The sequence below is a fragment of the Nerophis ophidion genome, linkage group LG02 (genome assembly GCF_033978795.1).
Source record: "Nerophis ophidion isolate RoL-2023_Sa linkage group LG02, RoL_Noph_v1.0, whole genome shotgun sequence".
NCBI classification, from domain to species: Eukaryota; Metazoa; Chordata; class Actinopteri; order Syngnathiformes; family Syngnathidae; genus Nerophis; species Nerophis ophidion.
Window position 1 is genome coordinate 17,061,698 of NC_084612.1, and position 21,145 is coordinate 17,082,842.

Sequence of the window (21,145 nt, forward strand, 5' to 3'; positions counted from 1 at the left end):
AAGCATTTAAGTCCCATCTTAAAACTCATTTGTATACTCTAGCCTTTAAATAGACTCCCTTTTTAGACCAGTTGATCTGCCGTTTCTTTTCTTTTTCTCCTATGTCCCACTCTCCCTTGTGGAGGGGGTCCGGTCCGATGGCCATGGATGACGTACTGGCTGTCCAGAGTCGGGACCCAGGATGGACCGCTCGCCTGTGTATCGGCTGGGGACATCTCTGCGCTGCTGATCCGCCTCCGCTTGGGATGGTTTCCTGCTGGCTCCGCTTTGGAATGGACTCTCGCGGCTGTGTTGGATCCACTATGGATTGAACTTTCACAGTATCATGTTAGACCCGCTCGATATCCATTGCTTTCGGTCCCCTGGGGGGGGTCCTCTCCAAGGTTCTCATAGTCATCGTCACAGACGTCCCACTGGGTGTGAGTTTTCCTTGCCCTTATGTGGGCCTACCGAGGATGTCGTAGTGGTTTGTGCAGCCCTTTGAGACACTAGTGATTTAGGGCTTTATAAGTAAATATTGATTGATTGATCTGTCACTGTTTTGTAATAAAAAGGTGAACATACCTGTATTCAATATTTGTATTGAAGTTTTTTGCCATGACCACCATTGTTGTTAGCATTTAACTGCAGCAAATCTGTGATTTAAAACTTTTGATTTATTTTGTGTAAATATTTCGAACATCTTTTTAAATTCAAACATTTTGCTGAATTTTTTAAGCTTCTTTTACTTTTTCAGTTATACTGAAAGGAAATGAAGAATTTTTTTAATTTTTTTTTATTATCAAAAAGCCAATTAGTACCGTAGTAAGCCAGCAGGCACAAGACAGTGTGATACAACCTTGATTAAACATACATGTCCTTTAAAACTGACTTTTTGAACGATGTTGCAAAATCGTTGGATTGGTAAATTGAGGCAATGTCGCTGTCCAAAGTTGGATCCACGTTGTTGGTTGGGAAATGATCAAATTTCAAAGGTGTAATCAACATCAGAACCCAACGTTGATTAAACGTTGTCAAAAAGCATGTTATTTTAACGTTATGTTTGAGTTGCTTGACGTCAGGACCTAATTCAACAAGGTATCAACGTTGTTTAAATGCCTGGAGCCTGCTGGGAAGACTACAAAGAAAAACTGCAAAGCTGTAGTTTATGCAGCAGTTTATTAAGGGTTCCAGGAAGATGTCTTAACAGTTATTAATTATTGATTGTGCAAATAGCACAGGCTATTAGTTATTTTTTTTAGCTTCATACTAAAAAAGGTATGAAAATATGGTTACCAATTGTTTGCTTACATGTTTAGAACTAAAGTTAGTCTTTTTTCACCACCACTGCTTGTGAGTTTTAGTACACCAGACTGTCATGATGAAAACACTTCCACTGACCCCGGATCAGCTAAAAACCTTCTACATGTGTACATCGTGTGCACGCCTTTTTCTGCTTTTCAGCGTGCACAGTCATTCAAAGAAGGAAGTCGGCGTCCGGCCTCGTGGACTCCCATCACGCTCTGGTTCTCTGCAAAGAAAAAAGAAAGAAAGCCATCAACCAAAGTCCTGACCGACAACCAGTAACCTTTGACCTTCAGGATGCTCACCCAGTATCCAGGGTTTACATTCTGTGTGAAGCTATCTTCTGCACTTTGAATGCAATCTGACAAAATACAAGGAAGGATTGTAATCATACGTCACGTGTTTTACATCACAGTTGATTGACAGCTGTGACCGATACCTCGCCTTCAGACGGGAAAGATCCAGTCTGGAGTTTGGAGTGAATTAAGGTGTTGTCCGCCATCACCTCAAAGCTTCCTGCAGGGGGCAACAACAGCATGGGTCAGGACCATACTTGACAACCCTCTCGATTTTTCCGGGACACTCCTGAATTTCAGTTCCCCTCCCGAACATCTCCCGGGGCAACCCTTCTCCCAGGACAACAATATTGGGGGCGTGCCTTAAAGGCACTGCTTTTAGCGTCCTCTACAATCTGTCGTCACTTCCACTTTTCCTCCATATAAATAGCGTGCCGGCATAGTTACATATTATGTGTGGCTTGCACACACACGAGCGAACGCAAGGAATACTTGGTCAACAGCCATAAAGGTCTCACTGAGGGTGGCTGTATAAACAACTTTAACACTGTTACAAATATGCGCCACACTGTGAAACCACACCAAGCAAGAATGACAAACACATTTCGGGAGAACATCCGCACCGTAACAAAACAGAACAAATACCCAGAACCCCTTGCAGCACTAACTCTTACGGAACGCTACGTTATCCACCCCCCGCTACCACCAAAAACCCTTACCAATCTCCCAAATTCAGAAGTCTCAAGGTTGGCAAGTATGATCAGGACATGATAATGAAGTAAACATGACGCAAAACTCAACAAACAAAAAGAGGAAATCAAAGTTGAAAAAAAGATAACTAGAAAATTTTGATGGGCCTGCTGTCTGCACCCCGGACCTCAGGCCGGGGGTCGCCGGAATCCACTGTACTTATTAGATGGTGCCGAGAGTCTGAATCTGTGAGTTTTAGGTGTAACTGTACAACACAAGCTGCAGAGCTCGCCTAAGACAGTAGCATGTTTACATAAAAATGCTAACACGTTGCATGTGTTAAACGACTGCATAACAGTCAGCATGTTTCATATACCAACTTACATGACTTGGTATGAAAGTCATGTAAATTTCATGACTTTAAGCAAGCCATACACCAACTCCCGGATGGTGTATGGCTGAGGAAATAGAAGACAAAGTGTAAAATTAGATTGAAAAGTTAGCACGCTTGAGTTAGCTTGCTGGCACGCCATCACTTGCATGAAAACAGGTAACAAGTGTCTCATACCAAGTTATATTACTCTGGGTGGCAAAACTAGCTCAAAAAGTTAGTATGCTAATGTTAGCATGTTTGCAAGCTAACATGAGCGTGATAGTATTAAGCTTGTGTTACATACTACCCCGCAACCCCAAAAAAGGGACAAGCAGTAGAAAATGGATGGATGGGTTACATACCAAGTTATATGACTCTAAGGCAATGTATTTGACCTTTTTTTGAGCCAAGGCACATTTTTTTTAACAAATCCAAAGGCACGCCACCACCAGAAATCCTTAAAAAGCGAAACTCAGTTAACAGTAAAAAGTTGTAATTGTTGGATATGACTTTAAACCATAACCAAGCATGCATCACTATAGCTCTTGTCTCAAAGTAGGTGTGCTATCACGACCTGACTTATTTTGAGTTGTTTTCTGCTTTCCTGGGTGTAGTGTTTAAGTGCTTGTCTTGTGCTTCTATTTTGGTGGCTTTTTCTCTTTTTTTTGGTATTTTCCTGTAGCAGTTTCATGTCTTCCTTTGAGCAATATTTCCCACATCTAGTTTGTTTTAGCAATCCAGAATATTTTAGTTATTTTTATCCTTCTTTGTGGGGAAATTGCTGAATGTCAGGACGCCGTATTTGCTCCACAGTAAGTCTTTGCTGTTGTCCAGCATTCTGTTTTTGTTTAGTTTGTAGCCATTTCACTTTTGTTATCGTTCTGCATAGCCTTCCCTAAGCTTCAATGCCTTTTCTTAGGGGCACTCACCTTTTGTTTATTTTTGGTTTAAAGACCTACGGAAACCCACTACTACCGACCACGCAGTCTTATAGTTTATATATCAATGATGAAATATTAACATTGCAACACATGCCAATACGGCCGGTTTAGTTTACTAAATTACAATTTTAAATTTCCCACAGAGTTTCCTGTTGAAAACGTTGCAGAATGATGACGCGTGTTTGTGACGTTATTGGTTTGAGGGGACATATTAGCCCAGCACCACTAGCGGCTAAAAGTCGTCTCTTTTCATTGCGCAATTACACAGTATTTTGGACATCTGTGTTGCTGGATCTTTTGCAATTTGTTCAATTAATAATGGAGAAGTCAAAGTAGAAAGAGTTGGGAAGCTTTAGCCTTTAGCCACACAAACACACGGTGTTTCCTTGTTTAAAATTCCCGGAGGTGAAGCTTACTATGGATCAGAGCGGTCAAACGAACATGGATCCCGACTACTTGTCAACCAGCAGGTTTCGGTGAGAAAATTGTGGTAAAAAGTCGCCTCTTACCGGAGATCAGCGGAGCTTCTGTCCTACTGCAGCTTTGTGACTTCTCTCAGAGACTGGCGTCAACACACCCGTGGACACACCCCTCCGACTATCAGGTACTATTTAACTCACTAAAACACTAGCAACACAATAGAAAGATAAGGGATTTCCCAGAATTATCCTATTAAATGTGTCTAAAAACATCTGAATCGCTCCCAATGCAATCGCCTTTTTTTCTCTTTAAACTTTTTTTTTCTAGTCCTTCACTTTAAATTTCCTCACCCACTAATCTTTCATCCTCGCTCAAATTAATGGGGAAATTGTCGCTTTCTCGGTCCGAATAGGTCTTGCTGCTGGAGGCTCACATTATAAACAATGTGAGGATGTGAGGAGCCCTCACACGGGTGACGTCATTGTCTACTACTTCCGGTAAAGGCAAGGCCAAAAATTGCGAACTTTATCGTCGATGTTCTCTACTAAATCCTTTCAGCAAAAATATGGCAATATCGCAAAATGATCAAGTATGACAAATAGAATGGACCTGCTATCCCCGTTTAAATAAGAAATTCTCATTTCAGTAGGCCTTTAAGCATTAGATACCTTTTAACCTTCACACTGCCTCACGCTGTTTCCGACATCTACAAAGCAATTAGCTACATGCTGCCACCAACTGATACGGAAGAGTATTACACGGTTACTCTACCGAGCTCTAGACGGCACGACCACTCAACAACACATAATTTGCAGACTTTAATTACTGGTTTGAAAAAAATATTTTTAACCAAAATAGGTGAGATTAGACAATCTCCCACGGCACGCCAGTGTGCCGCAGCACAGTGGTTGAAAAACACTGCTCTAAGGTGTATGGCTGGGGAATTGAAGAAAAAAAAAAAAAGAGTAAATTTAGCATCCAAATGTTGGCATGCTAACAGTTTACAAGTGTCACATGACAAGTGATTATTACTCTGGGGTAAACAGTTGCAAAACTAGCTCAAAAAGTTAGTGTGCTAATTTTAGCACACTGGCAAGCTAACCCCAAAGGGAATAAGCAGTAGAAAATGGATGGATGGATGGGCAAGCTAACAATAGCATGATATCAGTTAGCATGTGTCACACACCAAGTTATATGACCATAAGGAGTATGGCGGTCTAAGTACAGAAAAAAACGTGAAATTATATAAAAAGGTAGCATGTTCATTTAAGTATGCTAGCTTGCTAACATTAGCATGCTAACAGTTAACAAGTGACACATATGGATTTATGTGACTTGAGGGTGGTTGAAAAAAGATCATTAATATGTAAACCTAAAAGTCAGCATGTCCTCATGTATTATTGTCACTCCAGTGGCGCGATTCACTGAGCGCAGTAATCAGTATTGGCCACCTGCCTAATTTATAAAATATACTATACGGTACTGTTAAAAAAAAAAATAAAACAACCTGTAAACCAAAAAACTTGAACAGTAAATGAAAAAAAACAAATCCTGTAAATGAAAAACCATATAGTGTAAACAAAAAATATATATGATGAAGTAAAACACATAAAAAACAAACAAAAAAACTCAACTACTCAATGGATTTCACCTAAAGCGAGTGTTTTTTGGAGCGTAACCCCAGTGTTAGACGAGGGAACACGGTACTTCAAAAAGAAGCGAGCACAATCTTGATAAAAAAACAAGTTCATATGGAAATCTAAAAGTCAGCATGTCTTCAATAATGGATTATTGTCACTCGCGCAAGCACGAAAGGCGCGACACAAAAAGCGCAGCAACTAATATTGGCCACAAGATGGCAACTGTGCTACTCCCCAGAGTCTTGGCTTTTACACTGCGGCCGCGCCCACAAGACTGTGCCAAGAACACAAGCAAGATTTTGATCTCCATCCATTTATCTTCTTCCGCTTATTCGAGGTCTGGTCGCGGGGGCAGCCGCCTAAGTATGGAAGCCCAGACTTCCCTCTCCCCAGCCACTTCGTTCAGCTCCTCCCGGGGGATCCCAAGGCGTTCCTAGGCCAGCTGGGAGAGATAGTTTTCCCAACATGTCCTGGGTCAACCACTTAGGCTCCTACCGGTTGGACGTGCTCTAAACACCTCCCTAGGGAGGCGTTTGGGTGGCATCCTGACCAGATGCCCGAACCACCTCATCTGGCTCCTCTCAATGTGGAGGAGCATCGGCTTTATTTTGAGCTACTCTCGGATGACAGAGCTTCTCACCCTCTCTAAGGGAGAGACCCGTATGTATATATATAGTACAGAATATATTCTTAAATATAAGTTTCATATTTTATATTGTTTAAGTTTACTTCAGCAATAATTAGTACATTATATTTATATACTGTATTGTTTTTCATTTTGTTTAATAACTATTTTTTTTTACTTAAATCTTAAATTTCAATTGGCATAGATAGTTATAATAAAAATTATTAGGTAATTTTTTTTTTTTAAATGAAGGATTTATTTACATTAATAAACCAGATTATTAATTATACAGTGAGGTCCGCAAGTATTTGCACACTGCAATTTTGCATGTTCTCCCACTTACAAATTAGGGAGATGTCTGAAATGTTCATCAGAGATGTATTTCCACTGTTAGAGACATAATCTAAAAACTAAAATCCGGAAATCACATTGTATGATCTTTTAATGATTTCTTTTTTTGTTACTGGGGTTCATAAGTATTTGCACACATGAGAATCACCAATAATTATGATTCTTGAAGAGCTGTCAGTTAACCTTAAAACAAAAAAGTCCACCTTTGCCCCAAAACTAATCACCCACCCACAACTAATCTACAAAGCTGGAAAAGGCTATGGGACAATTGGGGAGCAGCTTAGTGAGAACAGATTAACTGTTGCAGTAATTGTTAACAAATGGAAGAGGCTAAACATGACTGCTGATCTACCTCAGACTGGGTCTCCATGTAAGATCTCTCCTCGTGGGGCATCACTCATGATTAGAAAAGTGAGGAATTAGCCCAAAACTACACGGTAGGAACTGGTTAATGACCTGAAGAGAGATGGGACCACTGTTTCCAAGGCTACTCTCAGTAGAACACTACAACGTAGTGCTTTAAAGTCATGCATTGCACGGAAGGTTCCTCTGCTTAAGTCAGCCCATGTCTGACGTTTGTCAATGGCCATCTGAATGATCTATTGGAGTCATGGGAGAAAGTCATATGGTCAGATTAGACCAAAATATAACTTTTTGGTATAAACTCCACTCGTCAGGTTTGGAGCAAAAAGGATGAGTATCATTCCAAGAACACTGTCCCAACAGTACAGCATGGGGGACAGGACGACTGCACTGTATTAAGGAGAAGATGAATGTATTGTGAGATTTTGGCCAAAAATCTCCTTCCCTCAGTCAGAGCATTGAAGATGGGTGGTGGCTGGGTCTTCCAACATGACAATGACAGCCAGGATAACCAAGGAGTGGCTCCATACCAAGCATAACAAAGTTATGTAGTGGCCTAGCCAGTCTCCAGACCTAAATCCAATAGAGAATATTTGCAGGGAGCTGAAACTTTGTGTTGCTCAGCTCGGCGACAGCCCCGAAACCTGACAGATCTAGAGAAGATTTGTGTGGAGGAGTGGGCCAAAATCCCTGTTGCCGTGTGTGCAAATCTGGTGAAGAACTATAGGGAACGTTTGACCTCTGTAATTGCAACCAAAGGCTTCTACACTAAATATTAACACTCATGTGAGCAAATACTTATGAACCCCAGTACGATGTCATTTACTTATTTTTCTTTTTAGATTATGTCTCTGACAGTGGAAATACATCTATGATGAACATTTCAGACCTCTGCCTAATTTCTAAGTGGGAGAACTTGCAAAATTTCAGGGTGTGCAAATACTTTTGGACCTCACTATATGTAGTTTGTTGATAATGGTATTCCACTGTAACATTTTGGACCTCACTATATGTAGTTTGTTGATAATGGTATTCCACTGTAACAATCAATTTTCCCTCCAATTTTTCATGTGTGAGCAAATGCCAAAATTCCTTGAGCATTCAGTGGCACACATGTGAGCGATGGCAGACGTGCACACTGTTATGCGCTTATCTTTTTATTCGATTTTGTGCGCGGCCTAGATTTGCCATGCGCAGAGGAGGCGTGAGCAATTATACAGGCGCGTACCTTAGAGGGAACGTTGGTAACAATGTATTTTCAATTTTACTTTTTTATTTTTTATGTTAAAGTTGTATAGCATTCAAACACTGGTGATTGTCTACAATAACAAATCATCAATAAGTTTGTATGGTAAAAGTAAATAAATAAAAGTACCTCTCCTCCCAACGGTGCCAGAAACCCGCACACCAGGAATCTTCTGCTGGAGTTCACGTGCCAGGGCTTGATACCTGGACCCATACCCTCAGGCACCACTGTGACACAACACACAACTTGCAATCATTACACAAGAACAACAACACAAACATGAACACTCAATGGCTTCACAACTCACCAGTACTCAACTCTGACATTGACCATGTTGTTTTTGTTGTGTGAGTCAGGAATACTGAAGTTGTGTGCTGCTGAAAGTTGATCCTAAACAGGGTTGTCATCGTCTTACACTTTGCATTTTTATGTGCTGAACCACACCCAGTGGGAGGATCCACCCCTCCCTGCAGCTTCCTCTTCCACTTTTGTTTCACCGAACATAAATACCTTTTAATCAGTACTAAAGACGTCTCTAGTACTTCAGAGTTCTTGAATATTGATGATCATGAAAAATATCAAACATTCATCAATTGCCTCTTGATCATTTGGGAAAGTCAGTAGTGAATCTGATCTGAGTTAACATTAACAAAGAAAGTCTGTCAACCAGACAATCATTAAACCTCAAAAAAGACACTGTTGCTCAAATTGAAAGTGAAAGTATTCTCACTCCCCCATTTCTCCACCATTACTATAGTCAAAACGATACTGTGCAGCTAGTCTCTTGACTGGTTAGGGTATTTACCGGTAATGTTTTAAAACTACGGTTAGGCAGGATTGGAGTTAAAGTGAGTATTAGGTTGGGGGTTTCTTATCAGCGTTAGATATTGATGGGTAAATGAAGCCTCAGTGAGCGCATGGCACACTCACTGGCTGTATTGACATGGTGTTGATGGTTCATTTAATTTAAAAGGTGTGCCTTTAAACTTGTATTTTTAATACTAACAGTCTCTGCAGTTCTGAGGTTTTGGCAGGCTGATTCACACATTGGTGCCACATAAACACAATAATAATTCAGTACTACATTCACACATAACAGATAAATAGTATGTGAAATTTCACCATTTACCTTGACAGAGATTAGAACTATCCAGGTATTGATATAACACTTCTTCTACAAATGAGCAACTGTCTGTGAAACTTAGTTTCATTATTTGGTTGCTATTCAATAGGCTCAATGAAAAGCAGACACTAAGTCTCATTTGCAAATATAGATTAATTTCACTAAGTAAGTTAGGAAGTAGTCTTTGCCATCAAGTTAAATGTGCCAGTATTTTATTTTGTTGTGCCCCATGTGTTTTTACTGTGAGTATTGTTCTTATTACACACCAGCTGTTGTAGTTTTCCTTACGTTTGAAATCCCCTTGTCAAATCTGTAATGTTAAACAGTAGAATGTATATAGTAAATCCAAAATAAATTAGCCTCGAGCTAGCTCCTTTTGAAAGAGGTGCCTTACTTTTGAGTGCTTTCTATCAAATTTGCATGGTTTGTTGGTATGGAAATTTGCAACATTACCTAGAGGCAGTCTGCTATAAATACACCTGTTTGTCTATGGTACCATTTGATATGTGAATCGGTAACCGGCAGAACTGTCAAAATTCTACCGGAATCTATAAAACAGGAATATTCAATTAAAATGTTTTAGGGGCCACATTTCCAGAAAGCTTAGGATCGGAGGTGGCAGACTTCTTCCTACACTATTAGTTTGATTTTGGATATTCTGTAGAACCAACGTACTCTGGTGTAAACATTTAATTTTGATGTATTTGTAATGTTAGAGTTACAGGAGCGCTGTGCTGTTTTAAGAACATTCTGCAAAAAAGTGAGTTTCTCACAAGCTTTCCTAACTGCACTCGCGGGCCACTAGGCCCAAATGAAGAAAAAGAGAGGACCTAAAATGGACCTTGGAGGAACACCACGAGTATAACTAAATAAGTTGAACATTGACTACTTACTGCACCTGAAGTAAACAAGCTACAGCAACAACTTTAATACATTAATCACATTTACAAAAATAACTTCAACTAAATAATAAATAATTAACTAAGAAATGTGAGGACTTCATGAGTGCTATACTGTTTTTAGCAATTCACTGAAAAAAAGTTTTTTCCCAAGGTTTGATGAAGTCAGAAAAGAAGGAAATTCTGTACCCATTCCTACGCTGTAACATTTAAATACATACAATAAGAGAATGAGATTTAAGATTTTATTCGTTTAAAATGAAGTTCAGTACAAAATGTATACAGTAATAATAATACCCTTTAAGTGTGCCCTGAATAAAATATTGGTATAATGAGTACATGCAGACAGCAGTATCTATAAGATACACAAGCTTGTCATCTGCTCATAGGACTTGCAAGCCATGGCAAAGATATTGCAATAGTACCTTTGTAACCATTCAAAAAAGAAGAAGAAAAAGCAAGAACAAACTTTTCAACACACAAAACATGACACAATGTCCTATAAGAGTTGCATTGCAATCTGCCCATTGTTCTTAGAAGATTTCATAAAGATGATAAAAAGCGTGGATATAAGTGTTCGCACAAAATCAGAAGAATACAAATGATGTAACAGATGTCACACAATGATTTCTTTTCATATATTAAAACAAGGCAACAGCAACAAACGTCAATAAATAATATTTTATAATAAAAGCCTTCCGGGGTAATTCATGTACCTTCTCATGCGTTCACATGACTTTGTGAGGACTTTCCGGCGTGGTTTTCATGGAAACACATCAGATGAGGTTTCTTCCAGTTGATTGGCTCCTCGGTTACGATTGGAGGAGAGCAGCGAAAAGACTCGACGGCTCCTAAAACGCCATCACAACAGCCTCATTGATTGGCGGGGCTCCTTGGCTCCGCCCCCAGGATTGGGCGGGTCTTCTTGAGGGAACGTCACCTTGTCGGGCGTGTATTCGTTCCTCTTTAAATCTAAATGTTAAAAGGGGAGAAAAGAAAGGATTGTAGTATGTTTAGATAGAATGTAAAGAAGAAATCTCTCACCAGGAAGTTTGAGTTTCCGACAACAGGAATTGCAGTGATGTTTCGCCCGGAAGTTCCTGATGGCGTCGTCACCCAGGTTGGCAGGTCCAAAGATCATGTCGTACGAGCTGTAGGATGCAGTAAAAATGAAGTGAACTAATTTAACCTAAACATTTTGTGACACTGCCAGAAATGCGCTGTAAAATATTACTCCTCCCACCACTAGAGGGGGAACCTTTTTTTTTTTTTTTTTTTTAATAAATTGGAAACAAAACTAAATATACAAAAACGAATACAATATAATGCAACAATACCAAATAATAAAGATGTCTACGATATATAAATTGTGTAAAGGAGGAAAAAAAAGGTTTATTAGCTTTTTTTGGATTAATATATTTGTCCATTTCAATAATGTATTTTCTTATTCAAGGTGCTCTCTTTGACTATTTGTGGAAATAATATTTTAACAAAGGGAATAAAAAAGTTTGGTATATATTACTTATGTCCCAATGATATCCCAAATTAAACTTTTTTCTTTTATTCACTTCCTCGCCACATTGTGCTTGCAGGTTTGCTTCTTCATTCTATGGCAGACTGAATGTACACATAGATACAATATAACGACAGTATCACCACAAAGTATAGTATCACCCAAAACTAATGTCAAGTTCTAGGCATGGCAAAGATATTTATAAATCAATCTTGCCTTCCTTCATACTTCCACCAAACGAGGCTTTTGGAATTTGCTCGCCCTGTGACGTTTTTATACCGATGACATCCTCATATATGGTAGAAATGTACTCGATGGGCTTTGCGCAGGTCCGACCGTGTAGACCGGCGTTGGAGTCAATAAGCCCCTTCTCTTTTGCTATCGTCGTGTAGTGGGGCAGACTGTCTCGTACATGCACATGCATTCGCCGATGTTGCCTTTTCTAATCCAAAGTAGTAGTTCAAACTTATATATGTCAGTAGACTCATTATGGAAGTGATAAAATCTACAACAAAGATGACGGGGAGAAGACGCAGTCAAAGTGGAGGCACGTAAAAAAGATGCGCCCACAAAACGGTGCATCCTGGAGAGACGGTCGGAAAGAGGCTTGAAAACGGTCTGTAAGAAATCATCTATGCAACATTTTAACCAAACAATCACTATTACATGTTATGTGGACAACAAGGAGGTGTTTTAATATAGACAAAAATCATGATATGATCCCTTTAATTTGATGTCACTTGTTGCTAGGTGAATTTAGCACTAGTGATGATGCAAACTCAAGTGTGTCGAGTAGACTTAAATGGCGTACCCTTTCTCGCCACTCTTTATCACGGAAGGATCTGTCAGAATCTCGCCAACCCCTGCAGAGAAAAGTGAGGTATATAAATGTACTCTCAGGTTATTCTGACTTATTCTTACCCTGCAGGTCGAGCACCAGCAGCTCGCCTCGCGTGTACTCGTATGTCCAGTGGCTGAAAGCTAGCATGGTCTCCTCCAGCAGGTTAGTGGGGACGATCTCATCGCCGTTGTTGTTGTTAAACTTCCGGAACTCGCCTGTGATGCACTCTTCGATGGCGAACCACTGGCCCGCCGAGTGACAGTAGAGCAGGAACACCTCCAAGAACCTGCACGTGCCAAAAAACACTGATACATAAATCCATCCGGAACAATATGGAACAAACATGTAACCATTTGCATGTAATTAACTAGAATTGCATGGTTGTATACAACCACAGAACTTTGACAAACTACAAACTAATCAATGAATAAAATAATCGAACAACTGTATAATGATAGTTCAAAATCAATAAACAAAATATTTCTAATTACAAAATACAAAAAGGATGAATACAATAATAAATAATGAAAATAAATAGTATTTGAAACAGTCCAAAAATAAATTCTATTGTGGTTGTAGTTTGTTTGTAGTTTTAAAATTATAATCCTAATAATAAAAATAATACTATTATAATAATAATATTTTGTACTCCCTCGTCCCAGGAAGAATGTTTTGCGGAAATCTTTTATTTATAGAGCTGTATCGCTCTGGAATAACCTGCCTCAAATTCTCACCGACACTGAAAGTAAACAGGTTTTTAAAATGAAAGTAATATTTTTTCTGAGTTTTTAAATCACTTTGCTCGTTGATGATTTTTTATGTTTGGTTTTATATTGTGTAGTTATATTTATATGGTAATTATTATTCTGTGACTGTAAATTGTTTGGCTGTTTTCTTATTGATGCTTTTATTTATTTATGTATTTTTGTCTGTGTTGCGTAGTAATAATTATATGCTTTTACTTGTAATTGTGTTAAGTTGTGGACCCCAGGAAGACTAGTGGGTTGTTGTGGCAACCAGCTAATGGGGATACTTAATAAACATCTAATCAAAATCAAATACTGAATTATTAATACTTTAGGTATTTTAATTAAATAATCAATACAATTGCTAACAAATATTTATAAATATATAAAGAAAAATTAAATACATCAAATAAGAATATTTCAAATGCATACAGTTGCCCCTTGCCACACTACGCTTCAAATATTGCAGCTATACAACAATGCAGATTTTTTAAAGCACAAATCGTTACATGTTTGCCAAAATTATTAATTAAAGTCTAAACAATTAACAAATTAAAATAACACTGCAACTATTTTATTTATCCATCCATCCATCCATCTTCTTCCGCTTATCAGAGGTCAGGTCGCGGGGGCAGCAGCCTAAGCAGGGAAGCCCAGGCTTCCCTCTCCACAGCCACTTTGTCTAGCTCTTCCCGGGGGATCCCAAAGCGTTCCCAGGCCAGCCGGGAGACGAAGTCTTCCCAACGTGTCCTGGGTCTTCCCCGTGGCCTCCTACCGGTTGGACGTGCCCTAAACACCTCCCTCGGGAGGTGTTCGGGTGGCATCCTGACCAGATGCCCGAACCACCTCCTCCGGCTCCTCTCGATGTGGAGGAGCAGCGGCTTTACTTTGAGTTCCTCCCGGATGACAGAGCTTCTCACCCTGTCTCTAAGGGAGAGCCCCGCCACCTAGCGAAGGAAACTCATTTCGGCCGCTTGTACCCGTGATCTTATCCTTTCGGTCATGACCCAAAGCTCATGTCCATAGGTGAGGATGGGAACATAGATCGACCGGTAAATTGAGAGCTTTGCCTTCCGGCTCAGCTCCTTCTTCACCACAATGGATCGGTACAACGTCTGCATTACTGAAAATGCCGCACCGATCCACTCTTCCCCCACTCGTGAAGAAGACTCCTTGGTACTTGAACTCCTCCACTTGGGGCAGGGTCTCCTCCCCAACCCGGAGATGGCACTCCACCCTTTTCCGGGAGAGAACCATGGACTCGGACTTGGAGGTGCTGATTCTCATTCCGGTCGCTTCACACTCGGCTGCGAACCGATCCAGTGAGAGCTGAAGATCCCGGCCAGATGAAGCCATCAGGACCACATCATCTGCAAAAAGCAGAGATCTAATCCCACGGCCACCAAACCGGAACCCCTCAACGCCTTGACTGCACCTAAAAAGTCTGTCCATAAAAGTTATGAACAGAATCGGTGACAAAGGGCAGCCTTGGCGGAGTCCAACCCTCACTGGAAACGTGTCCGACTTACTGCCCGCAATGCGGACCAAGTTCTGACACTGATCGTACAGGGAGCGGTCCGCCACAATAAGACAGTCTGATACCCCATACTCTCTGAGCACTCCCCACAGGACTTCCCGAGGGACACGGTCGGATGCCTTCTCCAAGTCCACAAAGCACATGTAGACTGGTTGGGCAAACTCCATGCACCCTCAAGAACCCTGCCGAGAGTATAGAGCTGGTCCACAGTTCCACGACTAGGACGAAAACCACACTGTTCCTCCTGAATCCGAGGTTCAAATATCCGGCGTAGCCTACTCTCCAGTACACCTGAATAAACCTTACCGGGGAGGCTGAGAAGTGTGATCCCACCATAGTTGGAACACACCATCCGGTCCCCCTTCTTAAAGAGAGGGACCACCACCCCGGTCTGACAATTCAGAAGTACCGCCCCCGATGTCCACGCGATGCTGCAGAGTCTTGTCAGCCAAGACAGACCCACAGCATCCAGAGCCTTAAGGAACTCCGGGCGGATCTCATCCACCCATGGGGCCTTTCCACATAGGATCTTTTTAACTACCTCGGCAACCTCAGCCCACCACAGATTCCCCAGGGACTGCTTCCTCATAGGAAGACGTGTTGGTGGGATTGAGGAGGTCTTCGAAGTATTCCTTCCACCTATCCACAACATCCGCAGTTGAGGTCAGCAGAATACCATCCGCACCATACACGGTGTTGAGAGTGTACTGCTTCCCCTTCCTGAGGCGGCGTATGGTGGTCCAGAATCGCTTCGAAGCCGTCCGGAAGTCGTTTTCCATGGCTTCCCCGAACTCCTCCTATGTGAAGTGAAATGTGAAATACATTTATATAGCGCTTTTCTCTAGTGACTCAAAGCGCTTTACATAGTGAAACACAATATCTAAGTTACATTTAAACCAGTGTGGGTGGCAATGGGAGCAGATGGGTAAAGTGTCTTGCCCAAGGACACAACGGCAGTGATAAGGATGGCAGGAGGGGGAATTGAACCTGCAACCCTCAAGTTGCTGGCACGGCCGCTCTACCAACCGAGCTATACCGCCCCCCAAGTATAGCCGTCCCAAGTTTTTGCCTCCGCGACCGCTGAAGCTGCATACCGCTTGGCCCGTCGGTACCTGTCCACTGCCTCCGGAGTCCTATGAGCCAAAAGAACCCGATAGGACTCCTTAATCAACTTGACGGCATCCCTCACTAATGGTGTCCACCAACGGGTTCTAGGATTACCGCCCCGACAGGCACCAACAACTTTGCAGCCACAGCTCCAATTGGCCGCCTCGACAATAGAGGTGCAGAACATGGTCCACTCGGACTCAATGTCCAGCACCTCCCTCGTGACATGTTCAAAGTTCTTCCATAGGTGGAAATTGAAAATCTCTCTGACAGGAGACTCTGCCAGGCGCTCCCAGCAGACCCTCACAATGCGTTTGGGCCTGCCGGGTCTGTCCGGCATCCTCCTCCACCATCGCAGCCAACTCACCACCAGGTGGTGATCGGTAGAAAGCTCCGCCCCTCTCTTCACCAGAATGTCCAAAACATGAGGCCGCAAATCCGATGACACAACTACAAAGTCGATTATGGAACTGCGGCCTAGGGTGTCCTGGTGCCAAGTGCACATATGGACAACTTTATGTTTGAACATGGTGTTTGTTATGGACAAACTGTGACGAGCACAAAAGTCCAATAACAAAACACGACTCGGGTTCAGATCCGGGCGGCCATTCTTCCCAATCACGCCTCTCCATGTTTCACGGTCGTTGCAAACATGAGCGTTGAAGTCCCCCAGCAGAACAAGGGAATCACACGGGGGAGCACTTTCCAGTACTCTCTCGAGTGTACTCAAAAAGGGTGGGTACTCTGAACTGTTGTTTGGTGTGTAAGCACAAACAACAGTCAGGACCCGTCCCCCCACCCGAAGGCGGAGGGAGGCTACCCTTTGGTCCACTGGGTTGAACTCCAACGAGTAGGCTTTGAGCCGGAAGGCAACAAGAATTGCCACCCCAGTCCGTCGCCTCTCACTGCCGGCAACGCCAGAGTGGAATAGAGTCCAGCCCCTCTCGAGAGAAGTGGTTCCTGAGCCCTTGCTGTGCGTCGAAGTGAGTCTGACTATATCCAGCCGGAACTTCTCCACTTTGCGCACTAGCTCAGGCTCCTTCCCCCCCAGTGAGGTGACATTACACGTCCCAAGAGCTAGCTTCTATAGCCGAGGATCGGACCGCCAAGTGCCCTGCCTTCGGCTTCCGCCCAGCTCACAATGCACCCGACCTCTATGGCCCCTGCTATGGGTGGTGAGCCCATTGAAAGGGTGACCCACGCTGCCTCTTCAGGCTGTGTCCGGCCGGGCCCCATGGGAACAGGCCCGGCCACCAGGCGCTCTCCGTCGTACCCCACCTGCGGGCCTGGCTCCAGAGGGGCGCCCTGGTGACCCGCGTCCGGGCGAGGGAAATCTGAGTCCTTTGTTCGTGTTCATCATAGAAGTCTTCGAGCTGCTCTTTGTCTGGTCCCTCACCTAGGACCAGTTTGCCTTGGGAGACCCTACCAGGGAGCTTAAAGCCCCCGGACAACATAGCTCCTAGGATCATTGGGACACGCAAACTCCTCTACCACGGTAAGGTGGCAGCTCAGAGAGGAGGCAACTATTTTAACCAGTCCAAAAATTATTTCATAGTGACTATAGTTAGTTTGTAGTTATAGAATTGTTATCCTCCTAATAATTATAAAAATAACCATCCATCCATCCATTTCCTACCGCTTATTCCCTATCGGGCTCACGGGGGGCGCTGGCGCCTATCTCAGCCACAATAGGGCGGAAGGCACAAAAAATATTATTTCATATAAAATAATATTACAACTTATATAAAAAAAATACTAAATAAATAAACATACAAAAACATTTAAAATATATACAGTCCTCCCTCGCCACATAGCATTTCAAATATTCCGGCTTCACCAGATCGCAATTTTATATCTAGTTTTTTTACGCATATGCTACACCAATTTTAGCCTAAATTAATAATTTGGAAGGGGTTCAATCCCCGTGCTCGGGGTCTTTCTGTGCAGAGTTTGCATGTTCTCCCCGTGACTGCGTGGGTTCCCTCCGGGTACTCCGGCCTCCTCCCACCTCCCACCTCCAAAGACACGCACCTGGAGATAGGTTGATTGGCAACACGAAATTGGCTCTAGTGTGTGAATGTGAGTGTGAATGTTGTCTGTCTATCAGTGTTGGCCCTGCGATGAAGTGGCCACTTGTCCAGGGTGTACTCCGCCTTCCGCCTGAATGCAGCTAAAATAAGCTCCAGCATTGCCCGCAACCCCGAAAGGGACAAGCGGTAGGAAATGGATGGATGGAATACTACAGTAGTATTGGTCATAAGAGGGGTAACCAATAAGAGTATTGTGGCCACTGATTGGCTCAGGCAGCATTACTATAGTATATTGGATTAAACGAGTGTAAAGGTGTCTTAAGGGTGTTATTTCATATATGGAGGACTCTCATGATGTTGAAAAACGTATTTAAAAATTGTTAACAGGTTTTGTATGCCTAGCTAATGGGGATGTGACCATCAATCATCGACATTAGTCAAACAGCTCTCTCCCGGTTGCAGTTAGTCCGGAATGCAACAGCACGACTTTTAACAGGGGCCAGGAAAGGCGAGCATATAACTCCAATTCTTGACACTTTGCACTGGCTCCCGGTTCATTTTAGAATTGATTTTAAAATGTTGCTGTTTGGTTATAAAGCTTTGTGTGGACTGGCACTTCATTACATCTCGGACCTCATCCAAATTTACACTCCTGCGCACGCTCTGAGGTCTGAGAGCCAGCACCAGCTCGTGGTGCCCAAGATGACACTTAAAACCAGGGGAGACAGGGCCTTCCCTGTGGTTTGCCCTAAGCTATGGATCATTCTGCCCATTCATGTTCGAACTGCTCCCACAGTGAAGTGTTTTAAGTCTCATCTTAAGACCCACTTTTATTCTCTGACTTTTAACACTACGTGAGATGTGTGGTCATCTGTTTGTATTTCTATTTATTGTTTTAATTGGTTTTACCCTTTAAAATTGTTTTTAATCATATTTATATTGTTTTTATATTTATTTATTTAGTTTTTATTCAGTCTTGGTGGAGCTAAGAATATTATTTCAATCTTGTTTTTAATAATTTTATGCAGCGCTTTGGAAACATTTTTTTGTTTAAATGTGCTATATAAATAAAGTGGATCGGATTGGATTGGATCAACCACGGACTCATATCTTTCGATTTTTGTGACTTTTAGAACGCAGACACCTTAAGCTGACACTGTATTTATCTTTAGAACTTATGGTCATGTCTGTAACCAGCAATACAATCGCTTTTATATTTATAATCAAGCTGAAAATATTTGTTTTGTCTCAAATTTGTATATGTTTAACCCTCTTTAATGAAGCTGAACAACAAATTGAACAACATTTCTATGGTGAACGTTTCTTAGCAACATGAGACACACCTAATAAGGTTGCAGTTTTATGGGCAGATGAGGCAACAAATAAATGAGAAACAGTTTAAAATTGTAGGTAAAGCTCTAGTTTTAAGTTTGGAAAACAATGACTAAGTCATTTTACAGCCAACACCCTTTAAAAAACCAGCTCGACCAGCCAAAGAGGATGTTGTATTATGCCAAAGGGGAAAGAACAACTCACAGAGGAAAGTATCAGCTTGGTTTTCTGATAAGCATATATTACAACGCAAGGAACAGAAAGTTCAGGTCTTCAACTTTAACTTTCAACACAACACTATCTACTTGAAGTGATGAACTATACCAGAGATGGACGACAGAGAAAGATGTATCCTTTTAAATGTTTAACTTTTTTTCATTGCAGCCATTTTCTAAAATGATTGTTTTTATTGCTCACTAATACTCAATACCTCATCTTGACAGAAATAAAAACGGAAATATTAGAAATTTTGGCAAATTTAATAAAAATAAAACAACTCAAAAATCAGATGTACATAAATGAGTATTCAGAGTCTTTGCTTAATAATTTGTTGATGCACCTTTGGCAGCAATTAAAGCCTCAAGTGTTTTTGAATATGATACCACAAGCTTGGCACACCTACCTTTAGGCAGTTTAGCCCATTTCTCTTTGCAGCATTTCTCAAGCTCCATCAGGTTTGATGTAAAGCATTGGTTTTCATCCAGGATGTCTCTGTATAATGCTGCTTTTAGCTTTTCCTCTATCCTGACGAGTCTCCCAATTCCTGCCGCTGAAAACCATCCCCACAGCATGATGCTGCCACCACCATGCTTCACTGTCCGATGGTACTGGCTTGGTGATGAGTGGTGACGGGTTTCCTCCAAACATGATGCTTGGCATTCACGCCAAAGAGTTCGAACTTTGTCTCATCAGACCAGATAATTTAATTTCCCCTTATCTGAGAGTCTTTCAGGTGCAATTTGGCAACATTTTACCAAGAAATAGCTTTCATCTGACTACTCTACCATACAGGCCTGATTGGTGGTTTGCTGCAGAGATGGTTGTCCTTTTGGAAGGTTCTCCTCTCTCCTGTGGAGAGAGGAGCTCTGACAGAGCTCTGACAGAGCTCTGACAGAGTGACCATCGGATTTTGGTCACCTCCCTGACTAGAATAAGATAAATGCAGCAATGTACATAGACACCCTGGATGAAAAGTGCTGCAAAAAGGAATGGGCAAAGAAGAATGGGTGAAACTGCACAAAGATATTAGGTGTGCCAAGCTTGTGGCATTGTATTCAAAAAGACTTGAGGCTGTATTTGCGGCTAAAGGTTGTAATTGACCACAGAAGGTCTTATCTTTGTCCATGTGATGTCAGCTGAAACTAAAAATTAAGCTGTTTTGCCACAATACCTAGTAATATGTTTGGAGGAGAAAAGGTGAGGCCGTTAACCCCAAGAACACCAATCCTACCATCAAGCATGGTGGTGGTAGTATTACGCTCTGGGCCTGTTTTGCTGACAATGGAACTGGTGCTTTACAGAGAGTAAATCGGACAATGAAAAGGGAGGATTACCTCCAAATTCTTCAGGACAAACTAAGATCCTCGGCCTAAGGTCTTGGGCGCAGTTGTGTGTTCCAACTAGACAATGACCCCAAACACATGTCAACAGTGGTACAGGAATGGCTTATTGAGACTAGAATTAAGGTTTTAGAATGGCCGTCCCAAAGTCCTGACTTAAACGTGTGGACAATGTTGAAGAAACAAGTCCATGTCAGAAAACCAACAAATTTAGAGGAGTGGTCAAAAA

General features: G+C 41.9%; 1 protein-coding gene and 1 long non-coding RNA gene across 4 annotated transcripts in view; one reads left to right on the plus strand and one right to left on the minus strand.

Annotated features, from left to right (window-relative positions):
* Positions 1-1,139: 1,139 nt before the first annotated feature.
* Positions 1,140-21,145, minus strand: part of trpm7 (transient receptor potential cation channel, subfamily M, member 7) — a 133,765-nt gene continuing 113,759 nt past the window's right edge. For all 3 annotated transcript variants that reach the window (XM_061878201.1, XM_061878191.1, XM_061878182.1), the window contains 8 exons: positions 12,686-12,891; positions 12,576-12,627; positions 11,296-11,402; positions 8,537-11,223; positions 8,359-8,456; positions 1,724-1,800; positions 1,590-1,645; positions 1,140-1,510 (listed from right to left, as the gene is read on the minus strand). In XM_061878201.1, the coding sequence (XP_061734185.1) occupies positions 11,114-11,223; positions 11,296-11,402; positions 12,576-12,627; positions 12,686-12,891 (475 nt within the window). In that variant the 3' untranslated portion in view covers positions 1,140-1,510; positions 1,590-1,645; positions 1,724-1,800; positions 8,359-8,456; positions 8,537-11,113. The remainder of the gene's footprint in view (positions 1,511-1,589; positions 1,646-1,723; positions 1,801-8,358; positions 8,457-8,536; positions 11,224-11,295; positions 11,403-12,575; positions 12,628-12,685; positions 12,892-21,145) is intronic.
* Positions 19,460-21,145, plus strand: part of LOC133537260 (uncharacterized) — a 33,384-nt gene continuing 31,698 nt past the window's right edge. Inside the window, exon 1 of the long non-coding RNA XR_009802642.1 lies at positions 19,460-19,705. This is a non-coding gene — a long non-coding RNA (uncharacterized LOC133537260). The remainder of the gene's footprint in view (positions 19,706-21,145) is intronic.